Source organism: Salminus brasiliensis, chromosome 1, assembly GCF_030463535.1.
Source record: "Salminus brasiliensis chromosome 1, fSalBra1.hap2, whole genome shotgun sequence".
Classification (NCBI taxonomy): domain Eukaryota; kingdom Metazoa; phylum Chordata; class Actinopteri; order Characiformes; family Bryconidae; genus Salminus; species Salminus brasiliensis.
In genome coordinates, this window is record NC_132878.1 from 20,302,122 (window position 1) to 20,319,476 (window position 17,355).

General features: G+C 36.1%; 2 protein-coding genes across 6 annotated transcripts in view; both read left to right on the forward strand.

Annotated features, from left to right (window-relative positions):
* LOC140550403 (uncharacterized) overlaps window positions 1-7,820 on the forward strand; it is a 29,288-nt gene extending 21,468 nt beyond the window's left edge. For 3 of the 4 annotated variants that reach the window (XM_072674328.1, XM_072674330.1, XM_072674331.1), the window contains 11 exons: window positions 76-269; window positions 3,197-3,247; window positions 3,434-3,464; window positions 4,009-4,218; window positions 4,304-4,497; window positions 5,176-5,229; window positions 5,311-5,349; window positions 5,446-5,485; window positions 6,509-6,730; window positions 6,811-6,959; window positions 7,085-7,820. In XM_072674328.1, coding sequence (XP_072530429.1) covers window positions 76-269; window positions 3,197-3,247; window positions 3,434-3,464; window positions 4,009-4,218; window positions 4,304-4,497; window positions 5,176-5,229; window positions 5,311-5,349; window positions 5,446-5,485; window positions 6,509-6,730; window positions 6,811-6,959; window positions 7,085-7,141 — 1,241 coding nt within the window. In that variant the 3' untranslated portion in view covers window positions 7,142-7,820. The remainder of the gene's footprint in view (window positions 1-75; window positions 270-3,196; window positions 3,248-3,433; window positions 3,465-4,008; window positions 4,219-4,303; window positions 4,498-5,175; window positions 5,230-5,310; window positions 5,350-5,445; window positions 5,486-6,508; window positions 6,731-6,810; window positions 6,960-7,084) is intronic. The other variant, XM_072674329.1, reaches the window with a different exon arrangement.
* Window positions 7,821-9,225: 1,405 nt separating this feature from the next.
* On the forward strand, window positions 9,226-17,349 carry LOC140550450 (uncharacterized). Of its 2 annotated transcripts, none has more exons than XM_072674332.1 (9): window positions 9,226-9,964; window positions 10,735-10,801; window positions 11,948-12,151; window positions 12,335-12,528; window positions 13,199-13,229; window positions 13,354-13,475; window positions 14,129-14,159; window positions 14,332-14,429; window positions 17,311-17,349. In XM_072674332.1, the coding sequence occupies exons 2-9, from the start codon at window positions 10,789-10,791 to the stop codon at window positions 17,332-17,334; spliced, it is 717 nt and encodes a 238-aa protein (XP_072530433.1). In that variant the 5' UTR covers window positions 9,226-9,964; window positions 10,735-10,788; the 3' UTR covers window positions 17,335-17,349. The 2 variants fall into 2 exon arrangements, with proteins under 2 accessions (XP_072530433.1, XP_072530434.1); XM_072674333.1 differs by having other exon boundaries at window positions 12,437-12,528.
* Window positions 17,350-17,355: the final 6 nt, after the last annotated feature.

Below are 17,355 nucleotides of genomic sequence, written 5' to 3' on the forward strand. Positions count from 1 at the left end.
TTGTGATATTAATAGAAAACAGGAATTATCAAAACATCCAAAGAGGTTTAAAGGTCTTTACATCCTGCTTTTCAGGTTCTAAACCTGTTGTTTTGGTGGTGCTCCATCACACATTTGACCCAGAGACCATGGTTCCAGACAGCAGCAGATCTGTAACCAAGAAAGATACACTTGCAGTGGACTGTCTGTTCCATGAGGATAAAGGAATACTGTGTTCCGTTAAGAATGAGGAGGTTTTCAGCAGAGTTTCAGCATGGATTGAGGCTCAGGTATCTCTACTTCATCTCTGAGATCACTTCAGTGCTGTCTGACAAATTTACTTTGAGCTATGTTTTGTATAGTAGTGAACGGTATGAGTTATGATCATTAGCTTAATACCAGTGTGCAACAACTAAGCACAGTAATATCTTTAAAATCACGTAGGTTTAGACCCAATAACAAACAGTACAAATGCCTAGCAAAGGGTGTTACTAGCATCAGCAGGGTAGCACACAGACACAGCCACTAGTATGAGCACAGCCATGCAGAGCAAAAATAGAGAAAGTGAACTGAGATGATGAAGTAAAATCCATTACAAAGAGGTACACAAGAGAAAAGACTGGTGTAGAGCAAAAGAACATACACTGCAAAGTTTGCCTTGACACAGTTATGACCACAAAACCGTTATGGCCATGATCAGTAAACCAACAGCTGGATTAAAATAAATGATGATTCTAAATTGATGATGATTCATTAAAGCAAGTACCTTTGGTCTAATGATAAGGCAGCTTAAACTCAGTCTAGAAGTTTTTCTTTAGTTATTTTGGTCTTTAAATATTTTTTCTTCATTCACTGTTCACAACTCAAACGCTTTTCTCTTTTAACTTCAGCTTTTCTTCAGTGTTCACGACTTAAACCCACTGTTACCGTTCGCCCCTCTACAGAGGTGCAACGGGGAATTGTTTGGCTGGGTGTATTTATACCGTGCCAGGTGGGTCTGGTCAGCGTTGATTACCGCTGGGGATTCTGGGGCTTGGAGTTTTTTGCTCTAGCTCCACCAGCTTTCATACTTTGCTGGCCAGGCCCCCTGCTGGTGGCTGACGGTACACGCTGCCTGCTCACACTAATAGGCTTCCATTTGAAGAGTAAATGTAATTTTTAATATATTGTGATATTTATACTTAAACTATCCGAAATGTACTTTTCCTCTTGGAATCTATATAGATCAGACCAAAAACAAATAAAGGATTCTGTAAGGCTGTGTTTATACACACATGGACAAAATTGTTGGTACCCCTCGGTTAATGAAAGAAAAGCCCACAATGGTCACAGAAATAACTTGAATCTGACAAAAGTAGTAATAAATAAAAATTCTTTGAATATGAACGAATTGAAATCCGACATTTATTTTGAACCATGCTTCAACAGAATTATTTAAAAAGTAAACTCATTAAACAGGCCTGGACAAAAATGATGGTACCCCTAAAATAATGTGACCAAAGGGACTTGTTAAATCAAGGTGTGTCCACTAATTAGCATCACAGGTGTCTACAATCTTGTAATCAGTCAGTGGGCCTATATATAGGGCTACAGGTAGTCACTGTGCTGTTTGGTGACATGGTGTGTACCACACTCAACATGAACCAGGGGAAGCAAAGGAAAGAGTTAGAAAGTCTCAGGAGATTAGAAAGAAAATTATAGACAAACATGTTAAAGGTAAAGATTATAAAACAATCTCCAAGCAGCTTGATGTTCCTGTGACTACAGTTGCACATATTATTCAGAAATTTAAGATCCATGGGACTCTAGCCAACCTCCCTGGACGTGGCCGCAGGAGGAAAAGTAATGACAAATCAAAGAGACGGATAATACGAATGGTAACAAAAGAGCCCAAAAAAACTTCTTAAGAGATTAAATGTGAACTTGAAGCTCAGGGAACATCAGTGTCCGATCGCACCATCCGTCGTTGTTTGGGCCAAAGTGAACTTGATGGGAGACGATTAAGGAGGACACATTGTTAAAAACAAATCATAAAAAAGCCAGATTGGAATTTGCAAACTACATGTTGACAAGCCCCAAAGCTTCTGGGAGAATGTCGTATGGACAGATGAGACAAAAATTGAACTTTTTGCCAAGGCACATCAGCTCTATGTTGACAGACGGAAAAATGAAGCATATCAAGAAAAGAAAACTGTCCCTACTGTGAAACATGGAGGAAGCTCTGTTATGTTCTGGGGCTGCTTTGCTACATCTGGCACAGAGTGTCTTGAATCTGTGCAGGGTACAATGAAATCTCATGACTATTAAGGGATCCTAGAGAGAAATGTGCTGCCCAGTGTCAGAAAGCTTAGTCTCAGTTGCAGGTCATTGGTCTTGCAACAGGATAATGACCCAAAACAGACAGCTAAAAACACCCAAGAATGGCTAATAGGAAAAATTGGACAATTCTGAAGAAGCCTTCTATGAGCCCTGACCTAAATCCTATTGAGCATCTTTGGAAGGAGCTAAAACATGTCGTCTGGAAAAGGCACCCTTCAAAACCTCAGACAACTGGAGCAGTTTGCTCATGAGGAGTGGGCCAAAACACCTGCTGGGAGGTGCAGAATTCTCACTGACAGTTACAGAAATAATTTGATTGCAGTGATTGCCTCAAAATGTTGTGCAACAAAATATTAAGTTAAGGGCACCATCATTTCTGTCCAGGCCAGTTTCATGAGTTTATTTTTAAAAATAATTCAGTTGAAGCATGGCTGAAAATCAATGTCTGACTTTCATTGGTTAATTTTCATACCATTTTTATTTATTATTACTTTTGTCAGATTCAAGTTATTTCTGTGACCATTCTTTCAATAACCGAGGGGTACCAACAATTTTGTCCACGTGTGTATATTAGGATGTTGTTGGATGAACAGAAAACATAAATCATTGACCTTTCATTGACCCCAGGGCGAATATTACCAGGCAGCGTAATGAGTGAATGAGTCCCACACAGCAGTCAGATTTCCGCCTGACTAACCAACACGTTGCATCTAACCAAAATGCATCTTATCAGGATACAATACAGATACATCAATGACCAGGTGTAAACAGTGTCTTAATGAAGATTTAAAACTTCATAAACTTCTTAATTTAGAACATACATTCCCTGGGACTGTACTGTTTAGTCTGTATACCAGTTGAGGTAATAGTGATTTTGCATATTAACTCTACTTTACAGCCACGGAACAAAAGCGTGCCTCCTTTACAGAGAAACAAGGGATCAAGATCTGTAAGTTCCTTTAAAATGTTTGTATCTCATCTAGCAAAGGAACCATTGTGTACAGTCTATGCTGTGTTAATTCCTTAGTGTGATTTTGGATGAAACAGAAAAAAATAATACTTAATGTTTCTGTCCTGATACCTGTAATGCTCTTTAATTTACTGTTGTATGTGTGTTCTTTTTTTAATTCTTTAGTTTTCCTTACAAAAAAAGGTAGAACATCCAGGTCAGTGATGTTCAAGCATTGCAATACATTAAGTACATTGTCTTCTTCTAGAGTAAACACAATCATTATTCATTTAGTTTTATTTTGAATGATTGCCTTTTTATATAAAATACCACATTTAATTGTTCGCTGATAAATTCATGACTGGCAGGTACATGAAGATAATCCTTAAGAAAACCTTAATTTACATTTTTAACTTTAATTTTACCTCCAATTTTTACTTGTAACATGTCAGATTCCCTGGTGGTTTTGGACAGTAAATAAAATGCCCATGTTTGTGTTGTAGATGTCTCAACCTCTGCTTCTCTTCCACCACTGTAAAGAAATCTGATTGTCTAGGTTTCTCTACATTGAACAACTTAAAAAACACTCAATTATTGTGTTTACATCTGAATAGTTGAATCATGTAGATTAAAAAAAATGCATTTGTTTGGTAGGATTTGTTAAGAGGCTTATAGTCTTGCATCATCTGTTCCTCTGAATGTTTGGACATCCTACTTTTATTTACTTTTAATGTTTTTGTGACTGACTGTCTTTTTCTCAGGTCTGTCTCATGTGAAATTGTTCAGTCTCATTCTTGGGAAAACACTGGGCTCTCATAAGGATTTTGTGACAAAGCTCTGCAATCGAAGACCAGGACTACGGGAGGTGTCTACTGTGGAGGAGTGTGATGCCATTCTGGGTTTCTGTCCTGTTGTTTATCAAGCTGAGACAGACGTTACAGCAGCACTGCGACAACTTCATGATGTACAAGGTAATGTACACTGTGATATTAATAGAAAACAGGAATTATCAAAACATCCAAAGAGGTTTAAAGGTCTTTACATCCTGCTTTTCAGGTTCTAAACCTGTTGTTCTGGTGGTGCTCCATCACACATTTGACCCAGAGACCATGGTTCCAGACAGCAGCAGATCTGTAACCAAGAAAGATACACTTGCAGTGGACTGTCTGTTCCATGAGGATAAAGGAATACTGTGTTCCGTTAAGAATGAGGAGGTTTTCAGCAGAGTTTCAGCATGGATTGAGGCTCAGGTATCTCTACTTCATCTCTGAGATCACTTCAGTGCTGTCTGACAAATTTTCTTTGAGCTATGTTTTTGTGTAGTATTGGGCGCTATACCAGTTTATCATATAAAATATGTCCTGGGGTGTGAGGTTAATAATAAGCTTAATACCAGTGTGCAACAACTAAGCACAGTAATATATTTAGCATAATGTAGGTTTAGACCCAATACCAAAAAAGCACAAATGCCTAGCACCAGTGTGTTGCTAGCAACAGCAGGGTAGCAGTCACTAGCATGAGCAAAGCCATGCAGAGCAACGAGAGAGAAAATGAAATGAGATGATGAAAAAAAATCCATTACAAAGAGAGACACTCCGTCTGTTTGTTGTGGTTTGTAAAGAGAAAACTTTTTTGCATCTTCATCAACAGTTTGGATTTTGAAAAACAAAATGTTTTGTGGGGTAAAACCGCTCTTGAAACACTTCTTGTTTTCTTTCCAATAAATGTTTAGTGTTCATAAATTAAAAAAATGTTTTCTAAAAAATGCAGTAATGACAGCTTTACCTTTTTATTATTTAGTTCTCATGATCTTCAGTTATTATAAATACTCATTTGTAATAAAATAAGTCACTTTTAACCTGCAACTATATGCTTAATGTTTTCTAATAACCATCTGAAGTTTACTCTTCTTCTTGGAATCTGTATAGATCAGACCAAAGACAAATAAAGGAGCTAATAACTGTCTGTGGAAAACACCTGAGGTGACTAACAGTAGTCTAGGTTTTTTCAGTAGTCAGAGGCTGTGGTTTCTATATTAATCATGGTAATTTTCCTTTTTTCAGCACTCACACAATGAATCAAGATATGCAAAACACTTAGAGGTAAGTTTTAGTAAAACATATTGATCTTACAAAATTGTCGATCATCACTTCATCATCCTTACAAGTTCATTAATACATTTTCCTTTTGTGTTATAGGATGACAGTCAACTGAAGAAATTTAAAAATGACTCACCTAGTGAGTATGAAACCATCATTAATAATCTTAATGTTTTTATATAAAAGAAAAGTTTTTTTATCTAAATGTAAAAAATGTTTTTATATAAAGTTTATTTTAAATAAAGGACAAGAAAGGAGTACAGCAATATTAATGTAATATTAGTTAAATTCATAACAGGTTTGTTCAGTTTTCTATGCAGACAAATTTAAACTCTGCGTGGTTTAGATATTTGGTTAGAACATGATGCTTGTTCTCACTATAGTCACAGGTAATAAGGGTAAAATCACGTAGATTTAAGTGGATAATGCATTTTTATTTATTTTCTGTGAGAGTTGTCACATTTGTTTTCTGTGAATTGTGGTCGATTAAAGTCATGACAACCAATGACCATGACCACCAGCTCCAATGTGGTCATAGGCGCAATCAAAGTGAAATTAGGTAGCCTGAAAGTGTTTTGGTTTTCATTTCTAAAGGTAAGAGTTAAAAACATTAAGTGTGAAAACAATTGCTGTGTCAGTGTTATCATTAATCTTGCTGCATGTATAAATAAGCGAGCACACCAGTCATTCAGCACACATCTACCAGCTTCCATGCATCAGTATATACTAACATTCAAAAGTATTGATTCAATGTTCAAACATAGACATGCAGACAGATGCATAACGCAATTCTACTTTGCTATGGTCTGTGGATCTACATAGGTTTGAAATATTGGCGATAATAGTTCTGGATTGTTGAATATAAAAATGTAAACAGTAAACAGTCCAATTTTCAATTTTAAAATAATAACAGAATAACAAACAGACTATATTATTCTGACTTCTTAGAAAAGTCTTAAATACATTAATATGGTTAAGGTGTTTCAGTATACTTTGTCATTCATTTCTGCCTTTTTCACTGCTGTGAAGTAGTATTAGGCTGTTCACTTAAGATAAAAGGGTGTAAATAAAAAACTGTGTAAGATCACTTATGAAAATAAAGATCCCAGGAGGAGTTATCTCCATCATGTTTCCTAGAGCACTGTTTTTTTTTTTTTTTCAGGTCCTGGACAGACACCGAATGAGCATGGCTTCAGTAGCATTAAATATGTCTGTATTATCAATGAAGATGCACAAGAATACCATGCGCAACTTCTGAAAACACTCCAAGAAGAAGTACCAGGTTTGCAGGAGATGTCCTCAGTGGAAGAGTGTGATGTCATCCTGGCTTTCTGTACTGTTGAAACATCAGTGGATATTGAGATGGAGCTACAAAGAGCTGGAGGTAAATATTGGTTGAATGAAGATGAACAGAACAATTCTAAAGCTAAGAGTTGAGCACATATTTCTTATCTCTCTCTTCAGCCACCAAACCTGCAGTTATAGTGGTGCTTCATGAGATGACTGACCAAGAGAGAACAATAGCAGGCATCAGAGTGAACTGTCTCTTCCATAAAGACTTTGGTTTGCTGGAATACCCTGTCAGTAGGATTTCACACTGGCTGAAAGCTAAGGTGTTTGCTGTTTGTCAGATTACAGTGTCCTTTACTCTTCACATAGACATTACTGATTTCTTGATGAAGATGAACTGTGCTGTATGTCCGAGTTGTCACAGCTGTCTTGCTATCTGTGTCTAAAGGGGAAAGAAGAGGAATATGTGGACATGGAGTGTGAACAAGCAGGAGGACATCATTAAAACTCTTGAAGATAACTTGAAGATTGACCAGAAGGCCTGATTGTGATGTCAATTTAAAATTATACTGATACTGATTAACATTAATAGATTGATTGTTAAAATATCATTGCATTAGGTTTAAAAGCAGGGCTATACATCTTTGGTGGCTTCCTGAACCTCACCTCCTTATCCTTCACACACATAGTAGAGTATACACTTCTGTCTGTTGTATTAGTTTGTTTCAGTGGTGTCTAGCTACTGTTCCACAGACCAAGCCTTTAGATATTATTCTTAATTTGTATATAATTGTTGATGTATTGTATTGTTGGGCTTCAAGGGTGTTAATACTACCATTATACTAATACTGTAATACTACCAAACAAAATCCCCAAATATGCCCCCCAAGAATTTCCCTGTAGGATCTGGGTAGCTAAGTTAGACAGCTATGATACATCACATGATATGATGATGATATGGACCAACTGCTTAAATTAAAGCTGTGATCAGATGTTTAAAAGCACATAAATTAATTAGAAATCAATGGGGTAATTACTTATTTTATTGTGAGAAAAGGTAAGAGGATGTGTTATACTCTAAGTTGTCCATGCCCTTTGTGTACCCAAGCCATCAAGTTAAATTGTTCAGATATTATATATATATATATATATATAAAATCAATAAATATGCATGCAAAAACCTTTTTTTGTTGTAATAACTGGCATTTGCAATAACTGGTGTTTGCACGGAATCAGAGCAGAGGCCCACACCATAACAAATTTAATTGCCCTTTTTTATAGTGTAGTGGTGAGGGAGTGGGACCACCCTGCATCGCCCTGATGCTGTTCACCTGTGGCCATTCAGTCTAAAGAGCCCAAGTGAACGGCATAAAAGGGCCTGCTCAGTCCTACATGGGGAGGGTGGACAAGGAGGGAATGAGGACTAAGGACTGAGCTGCCAGAGATTAAAAGGACATGGTGCATGTGTGTGGAGACTATTAGAGCCCCTACTACAGATATGATGTTTTCTGGAGTTTTTGTTTGGGTGTGGTGGAGGGTAAGGATTGGTCAGTCACTTGAGCCCTCTGTTTGTGTTGTCTCTGAGCCTCACTGCCTCTGCCAAGGGGCTGGCCACAAGAGATAATGCTTTTGAGGTAGTATGTAAACATACTACATTTACAAATGTTTTAAATGTAAAAACATTTTCCACTGCTACTATTTGCAGTTGTAAAATGTATGTAACTATTTAAATACAATGCATTTGTCAATTCATTTTCTTAATTTGCTATCAATGTACTTCTTCCCCCATCATAACCCCCCAACCTACATACAGTCGTAGTAATGCAAAAATCTATCCATCTGTAGTGGAGAATTAAAGCACTGTCTTAACTTTCAATTGATGTCAGTGTAAAATACAATATTCCAAATTATTTTGGAGAAGTTCTGTTGGTCATCATGAACATTTCAAACACCCCATATAAACCTGCCAGATTTACATTCACTGAAAAAGTGAAAAACAGCAGAAATGTAGAGACTAGATTCAGGCTTCAGGCAACCTGCTTTGAATCATGTTGTATAGTATACCTCTGTGAAAGAGCTTTTAGTGACCAGTGTGATCAATTTTGACCCAACAAGTTTCTCTAAAATACTTTTTATGACTGTTATAAAGGGCAGTAGGATGCTTTGCAGAGAAAGAAAGAAAGTGAAAGTGACATTAAGTATTTTTTTACTTTTAAAAGATATGAAACACATTGTTCTGTGAACACTTGACTCTTTGCCTAAATGCCTAGAGTCTGTATTTAGTACACTCTACAAAACCTGGGCTGCAAACACTCAGCAATACCTCACACAAGATTTACTGGCTGTGTTTATAGAACTAGTTGGCACCGGAGTTTCTAAAAACCTTTTTTTGAAGCACCTTAAGAGGTTTCTCCACAATTTAAAACTGAAGGACCTCATGTAGTTCCTCAAGGATCTTATTCTTTTAACAGTGCATTAAAGATGCAGTGTGAATATTATTCTTTGTTCTATAAAAAAATCAGTGATTCAAGGAAAAATACTATCATAGTCAGTGTGTATCTAGACTTCACTCATTCTTTAGTAATCACAGTCACAATCTTCAAAAACTATTTAAACTCTGTCTGTTCTTGGCAATCTAGCAAAGACAGTTTTGTCCAAGCAAAAGGGGGTAGTAACCTTCTCTGGAGTTGTTTTGGAACTGGTACATTGTGGATGGAGTAATGAAGAGCACTGCTTAGGTTATATGACTGTAACCTTCTACCATCAGCTAGATGGTTGAAACCTGGACACAACTGAGTGTTCCAACAGGACAGTGAGCACAAACACACATTAAATATGGTCGTGGAATAGCTAAGGCAGACTAGCATTAAGCTTTTTGAATGGCCTCAAATATGTGGACTATGTAAAATCAAATTTGTGCCTGGAAACGAACAACTCAATTTGGCAGTAACATCAGAATCTCGCAATGCCACAGGGCAAAAAAACAGTGAAATGGGTGGCTGAAGAAAACAGCACATTGTTTGTGGTTACTGCAACAACTGTGCAGCTTAAAATGGCTTCTGTTTTCACACAGCTTTATACAGTTTCACTTTTACAAGTAAGGCTTTTCTTGTTTTTCACAGTTTCTCAATACATACAGTACATAACATCATTGTGCCTGATACCACAGGGCACCTTCAGAGATCACATAGAATCCATGCCCCAGTGGATTCTACACAGCAGCAGGGCCAGCCCACAGATGATGCTTCACAAGAGAAATGAAAGTAAAAGTGTGAGTGATACATACATACATGAGGTCTGGGGATCTAAAAAACAAGTGTTTATTCTGGTAAGTAAGCAGCTGCTGCCTTTTAATTATAAAAGGAGCCGATTTGTTTGTGCTGTTGTCTGTTTTCTAGTATTTTCTAGTCTTCTTTACAAACCTTGTTTACATGAATTTCTAGACTTTGTATTAAACACACAGTGTTAAGTAAGTGGGAAGAACAGTAGAAAACAGTGGTGGCAGCTCTGTGTCAGGACCCGTTACTGAAAGATTCACTCATTCACAAAGTTTCACATGCTTTGAATGTTTGTTAATATAGACATAAAATGTGCATTGTCATTAGTTTTGTGCCAACATAGTACTAGATTCCCATAGTAGGGCTAACAACAATTAGCATTATTGTATGGGTGAGCTTTGACATTTATGGTCTGAACTGTAAGCCTAGATCTAACAATAATGGTTCAGCTCTGATTTTTGATCACATGAGTTATTATATAAAACAAAGAAGTCTCCAAATAGGAAAGACACATTCCAAAAACTCTCCTGGAAAACCTGTTCAACCTGCTCCAAAAAAGTTGTTGACGTGCCGGTGCTGACATGCCATAGTCCTTTCCTACCAGTGTCTAATCTACATGCATTTGTGGTACCTGCAGGGATTGGTATTTGATAGTGTCTAATCTAATGTCGCAAAGCAGTTCTGAGTCTCTCCAGCACTACAAAGCTTTACGTTATGTCGGTATGAGCGGTTGGATCGTGTAAGTGTATGATTTTTGAGCTGTATTTTAGAAGTAACTGAGCTTTATGATCCTATATTATTGTCTGTTTCTGATACACAGCACTGACTACTGCCACACAGCAGTGTATAAGAGGGAAAGCCATCAGTCAGGATTATGCAGCGAATTGGTGAGTAAACTAAAATACACCTGTACAACCACTCATTAACCTATTCATCTAATCAGCCAACCATGTGACAGCAGTGCAGTGCATTAAATGGACCAGCAGCTTCAGGTAATATCCACCCAAACCTTAAGGACGGGGGAAAAGCTGTAGTAATTGCTGGTTCTTGACAGGCTGGTTTGAGTATTTCTAGAGCTGCTGATCTCCTGGAATTTTTGAGGCATTGTGGTCTCCAGAATGGTGTGGTAAAAAACATCCAATGAGCAGCAGGTTTGTGTATGGAAACACCTTTTTCATGAGAGAGGTTCACCAAAATTGAAAAACAAAAACATAGCCTGGTCTGATGGAAAAAAAATATCAAAGAAGAAAAATAATTATATATATATATATATATATATATATATATATATATATATATATATATATATATATATATATATATATATATATATCTGAGATCTGAGTCCAGTAAAACACTTCTGCAGGAATTGCATGACGCAATCACATCACAGTCCTATTAGTACTCAGTGGGTGTATGTTTCAATAGCTAGCAAAAGTCAACGTCAAAGGCCACCCTTCATTTATTCAATTTCCAGCCAAAACAGCCATTAAGCACCAGTTATTTATGGTGTTTAGCACCAGGAAAAACACCTGAGAAATGCACAGAACACACCAGAACGCTTACCTTTGTAGTATTACATAAAACCATTTTTTAAAGCTGACACTTGTGTGGTCCAGTTATTTTTCTCCTTCCTTGATCCAGAAGATATTCATTTCATTGTATTTGTGGAATAATTCTTGAATTATCAGATCAGATCAAAAATAATGTTGAGTAATATGGATGAAGATATTTTATAGTAAACTGGACAACAATTCAAAACATGCCACATTCGAATCATTTCTAGTGCTGGAGCCATTCACAAATGTCAGAATTCAGGTTGAAACAATATGGTGAGGTCTCAATACAACACATTTTTTGATATAGGAAATATGAGAAGTGCCTGAATACATTCACCATAGCACATTTTTGTATAAGTCAATAGCCACAAGCTAATATATGTTTTTGATGAGTGAGCTTTTCTCTCCAGTCATGATTTAGAGGTTAAGAGGAAGGGATTTTTCAGAAAAAGAATGCCCTACCTTTCCTTACAGAGCCACTGAAGTATAAGATCATTTTGAGTGGGGAGACAAAAAATGCTCATGTGGACTTTGTCAGACGTCTGTGCGAACACAGACCAAGGATGCAGGAGGTGTTGACAGTGAAGGAGTGTGATGTCATCCTGGCTTTCTGTCCTGTTGTTTCCCGAGCTGGAACTGACATTGAAGCAGCACTGATGATACTGGACCAGTACGCAGGTAACTGAGTCTATAGAGATATCTTCAAAAGTAATGATAAAAAGGTGTTTAACGTTTAAAGCTCTGTAAAGGCCTTGCAATGTAAATAGAGTATGTTGATGTTGTTATTATGCAAAGTTGATTGAATCAATAGATGCTAGATAAATGTACTAATTCTCAAATATATATATATATAATTTTCAGCCAACAAGCCTGTTGTTCTGGTGGTGCTATATCATACATTTGACCCAGAAAGCATCGTACCAGACAGCAGCAGATGTGTAAACAGAGCTAATACATTTACAGTGGACTGTCTGTTCCATGAGGACCGGCAACTATTGAAATGCAGTAACAATGATCGTGCAATTGCCAAAGTCACAAGTCACTTAGGATCTCAGGTATTTCATTTACTATGTGTCATGATATGAGGGTGTTCTTCTCAGTGTTATTGTACTGCAGAAATGATCTGTTTTTGAATGAGTTATTCATCTTTAAAATAGTTTACAAAACACTTCCTTTTGCTGTAACTTTTCTGCTGTAGCAGCCTCACCCTATTACACAAAGCAAGCCCAGTCACCCAGTTCAGAAACCTAATTTTAGCTGCTTGTATCAGTGATCTTGTTATTTTGGTCATTAAGTCAGGGAGAGGACGTAGATTAACTGGTAAATCGAGATTTTTTTTTTTTATGGATTAGTTTTACTGCACTACACCTAATCTGTGGTCAATCTCAGTCCACATTAATAACTACAGCTATAACCAACAAATTATGTGATATGTTTTGCCAACTTATTTAAATAAGATATTTTATTTTGTTATTTGTTTTTAGTCATTTCTGTACAAAGTGTTTCCTCAACACCTCAGTCCAGATTCAATCCACCTCTAAAGGTGGGATAAAAATCATTCTATTTTAAGGTATTACAGCTAATATCATTAGTCCAACCAAAACATTGGACTGTTGTGGAAACCGAGTTGAATGGAAGCTACAGAAATGATCAACTGTCTGTTACCTTTATCAAAAATGTACTCTTGATGTAATCTTATTAAAGTGTAATTTTTTTTCTTTTCAGATGTTTTCAGCATCAGCCATTACCAGGAGGGGTAAGTATCACATTCTCAGCATCATCATAATCCTCACTTGCACGCTCTACCACCCTATTCATGAATGTCACAAACATTTCTTAGATACATCAGACAAGTTGTAAGTGATACACATCTTTTGCAGAATATGATGATGATGATGATGATGATGATGAAAGACAGCCATTACATTCACACAACACCAGAAGAGATGCAGAAGAGGATTACTCTAATACTTCATCTTGCTGTGACGTCTGCTGTTGCGGGGTGTGTTAGATTGACTATCACTGAGGGGCATCTAAAAACATGTGTTTTACATGTTTGATGCTATAATTTTGCTATAATGATGCTTTAAATTAGGTTTGATGCTATACATTTTCTATACTTTTACAGAAAACAGGCTTTAGGGGACATTATAAAAAAGCAGAATTTTCTTCTCTTTATTGTATTTGGCAGTAATCTTGTGAGCTGATGGCCATAATTACCACAATACAAGCTCTAGCAGGTGGCCCCTTTGTGGGGCTTGAGGGACAGGCAAGAGGTACATAAATTGCCATGGCAATGTCAAATGAGGATCAAGATAGCAAACTACTGGAGATTTTACACTTAGCACTTTAGCACTTTGTAAGGACTTATCAGATATTAAAAGTTAGAGCTCTGTTGATGCTACAGCTCTGAAAAGTCAGTTGTTACTGGCATATAAATAATGATAATAATACTGGTAAAGCTGTCCTCAATATCGGCTATTATCATTTGAATGGAGAATACAGAGAAAAATGTAACAGATTTTTCAGTTAAAGGCCTGACAGCAGTCTGTTACCTTTATCAAAAATGTACTGATCATTTTATGTTATTGCATTTCCCACCTTTGTTAATGGATACATTATTCTGTTATAGTAAAAATGTTTTATACGTTTCAGATGTTTTCGGCACCAGCCATAACCAGGAGGGGTAAGTCTCACATGCTATAAAACTACCTCACTTCACTTCTCAGCATCATCATAATCCTCACTCTACCACCCTATTAATGAATTTCACAAACATTTCCTGTATACAGACAAGTTCTGGGATTACCTTTTAAATTATTTAGTTATGGAGTGATACATATTTTCATCTTTTGCAGAATATGATGATGAAGAAAGGCAGCCATTATTTTCACACAACACCAGAAGAGATGCAGAAGAGGAGCACTGTTGTACTCCTGCTGTCTGCTGTTGCTGGGTGTGTTAGATTCACTATCACTGAGGGGCATCTACCACCTGACAGGTCATGTAATAGATTCCTTTAAAAATAGAAAGTCAAATAGTAAGTCATACATCTACTGCTTTTTTATATTTAATATTTTCCGTATTCGGGAGAAGTTTGAAGTAGACTGTGTCCCTTTGGAGAAAATGTAGGGTCAGCATCTGAAACTGTTTTGTAGTTGTGAAGCCATTCTTTGTGAAGTTCAACTATTTGGAACCAGAGGTAGCTTTTATATATTATGTGTATATAGCTATTATATATTATGTGTAAACAAAAATATTTTTTAATAATTTAGGTTTGATATAAAAGCACAAATTCAATACAAAACCAAATATTTACTAATAAAATTGACTAAATTGATTACAAATGTTGATTTCAAATATTAATGAATTCTGTCATTAATATTTTACCTTCCAATAAAATGCATGTTAATTGCATTAAATAATAATAATTAAGTTAATTTAATATGGAATAGTAAGTAAGCAGATATTTTTTACAAGACAGTGTGAACATATGTAGATAATCTAGAGAAGGGCAAAAGTGTATTACCCAAATAAACTGAGACTAAATAATATTGTTAGTCCTGCATTTACATGTAGTAAATATTCAGCTTAGTTAAGTGACTTTGTAAGACGCTATACTTAATAGGATAGTTGATGGGTTGATAGGATGTTGATGTGAACAGAATAAAATACTCATAACTAAAAACATTATTAATTGAAATGATTGTTTGCATGTTGCATTAGTTAAATGTTTTTGCTTGATTTTTCTTAATGGAAATCCATGTCATGACCAGTTAGATCTTAGGTGAAAAAATGTGTAATAACCCATAATTAGTTTATAATATAAATAATAAGTTTGTGAAGTTTAATATTCTGCTAATTGTCATAATAGTATATGTACTCAATAGCACCTACATATACATCAATAGGTTGTGTATATAATGAATGTTATCAGTTATGGTCAATTTAGCTTGTAATAACTATCTATAAGATAAAATACTACATGTTTGAAGGCATTGGCTTTATTTTTTGGAGGATTTTATGAAGGAATTTATCAGTGCTGTTATATCTGGATTCAATGTGTACTATAAAATGTTGATAAACTGTCTTTAGCTAATTTACTGTGTCCCATAATAAAACTGACTGAACTGGGTTTCCTGTTGTCTGTGTAGACTGCAGAGAGACTGTTCTGTACTCTATATAACTTATCAGTTAAATAACATGACAATATTAATTTGCTACAGCAGCCAAAACTAAATCAGTTTCAATCTAGATGGTAAAAGGAATGAGCCTGCCCCGTGGTTATATCATAAAGTAAATACTTGAAATTCTGAAAATGTTCTTTGGTATGAATGTAGTATAACATTACAATAACTCTACGTTGCAAAGAAATGGTATTGAATCATTACAGAAAAAAAAATTATGCATTTTATACATTGTGTCAACATCAATGTGTTGAGTGTTGTGGTGGAAATTTTCTAAATAAGCAGAAATCTTATTAAAATCACAGAGTCACAATTAATGCTCCAAAGTAATATATTTATTGAAAAGCTTTCGGCCGGGGAGAAGCTCCTGGCAAATACCCAGAGATCTCCGAAGGTTGACCAAGTTAAAAAAGGTTATATACCTCCCCACGGGGGTGTTGTCACCTTCCATTGGTTCACAGAAGACAAAGAAGTTATAATGCATTGGTTACACCTAATTGTGATATTAATAAACAAAAGGGCATTAACATATGTGCATAATAATGAAGAGGAAGGAAGCTCAAATATGATTTTTAGAAGCTCCTCACATCTGGACATACCCAAACGAGTTGGTATGCAACTTCGAGGTCACTTGAACAATAATTCACTGTGGCCAGCATAGGGAAAACATATAATGCCTACACTTAGGACCGGAGGAGTAGCTAGTTTGTTCCACTTCGAGCGAAGGGGAGTAACTGATTTGTGGTCCCTTTCACACAGAGCAGTAAAAGTCCACCCGGAAGTTAAGCCTATTAGTATGTTAGTCTGGATATAATATACTAAGAGAATGAAGCAAATGGAATACATATGGTATATGTGAGAGATAATAATCATCTGACTATGTACTACTATGATCTCGAAACCACAGTTTCAATCTCATTAATTAGTGCTCTACATAAGCTTAGAGGTATCTTTTGGATTGTAGCCTATACTAACTAGCTGAGGATATTTTTTTGCGAAATGCCTGTACATTTGGAACAAACATTAAAATACATGTTGAAATTGCTTTTCATAACTACATCCACTGATTGTTTGTTTTTATTCCATTTTTATGTTTTTATCACTTTGCTGATGAATGTTGCAAGAAAATGGATTACAGGACTAGATCACAGTAGGTCTTTGTGGAAGATCCATGACCTCAAAATTCTTTGGTAGTCTTCAGGTTTTGTAATGCCATGCAGACAATCAAGGCATCCGGTGCCAGAAGCAGCAGATCAATTAAAAACATCCTCCATCTGTGTTTTTTACTTTGAATGTCTCATTTAGTTTTCTATAAATGGTACAATGATGTGCTTCAACATTTAGGAGGACTGAACGTGTGATTTCTATACTGCCAGCACCTGCTACTTGACACAAATACAAATTAAAGAAACATCACACAATTTAAATACAATTTAAATCCTTTTCTTTCAATTTTGAAAAGGTGCCAATAGGTGTGTCCAGTCCACTTTTGGAGTTCAGTGCAGATTAAGAGCATTTGTTACTGCAACAGATATCTAGAATAACTGGTGCATTTTCTGACAAATATGGAAGAGTACCGATATATCTGGACATGACTGTAGATCTTTTAAAAAGGTTTATAGGTGGCTGAATTTCTTATATCACTTTCAGTGGGGTCAATGGGAGGAGCTCTAGTGGTAAGGCCTTGACTGGGTG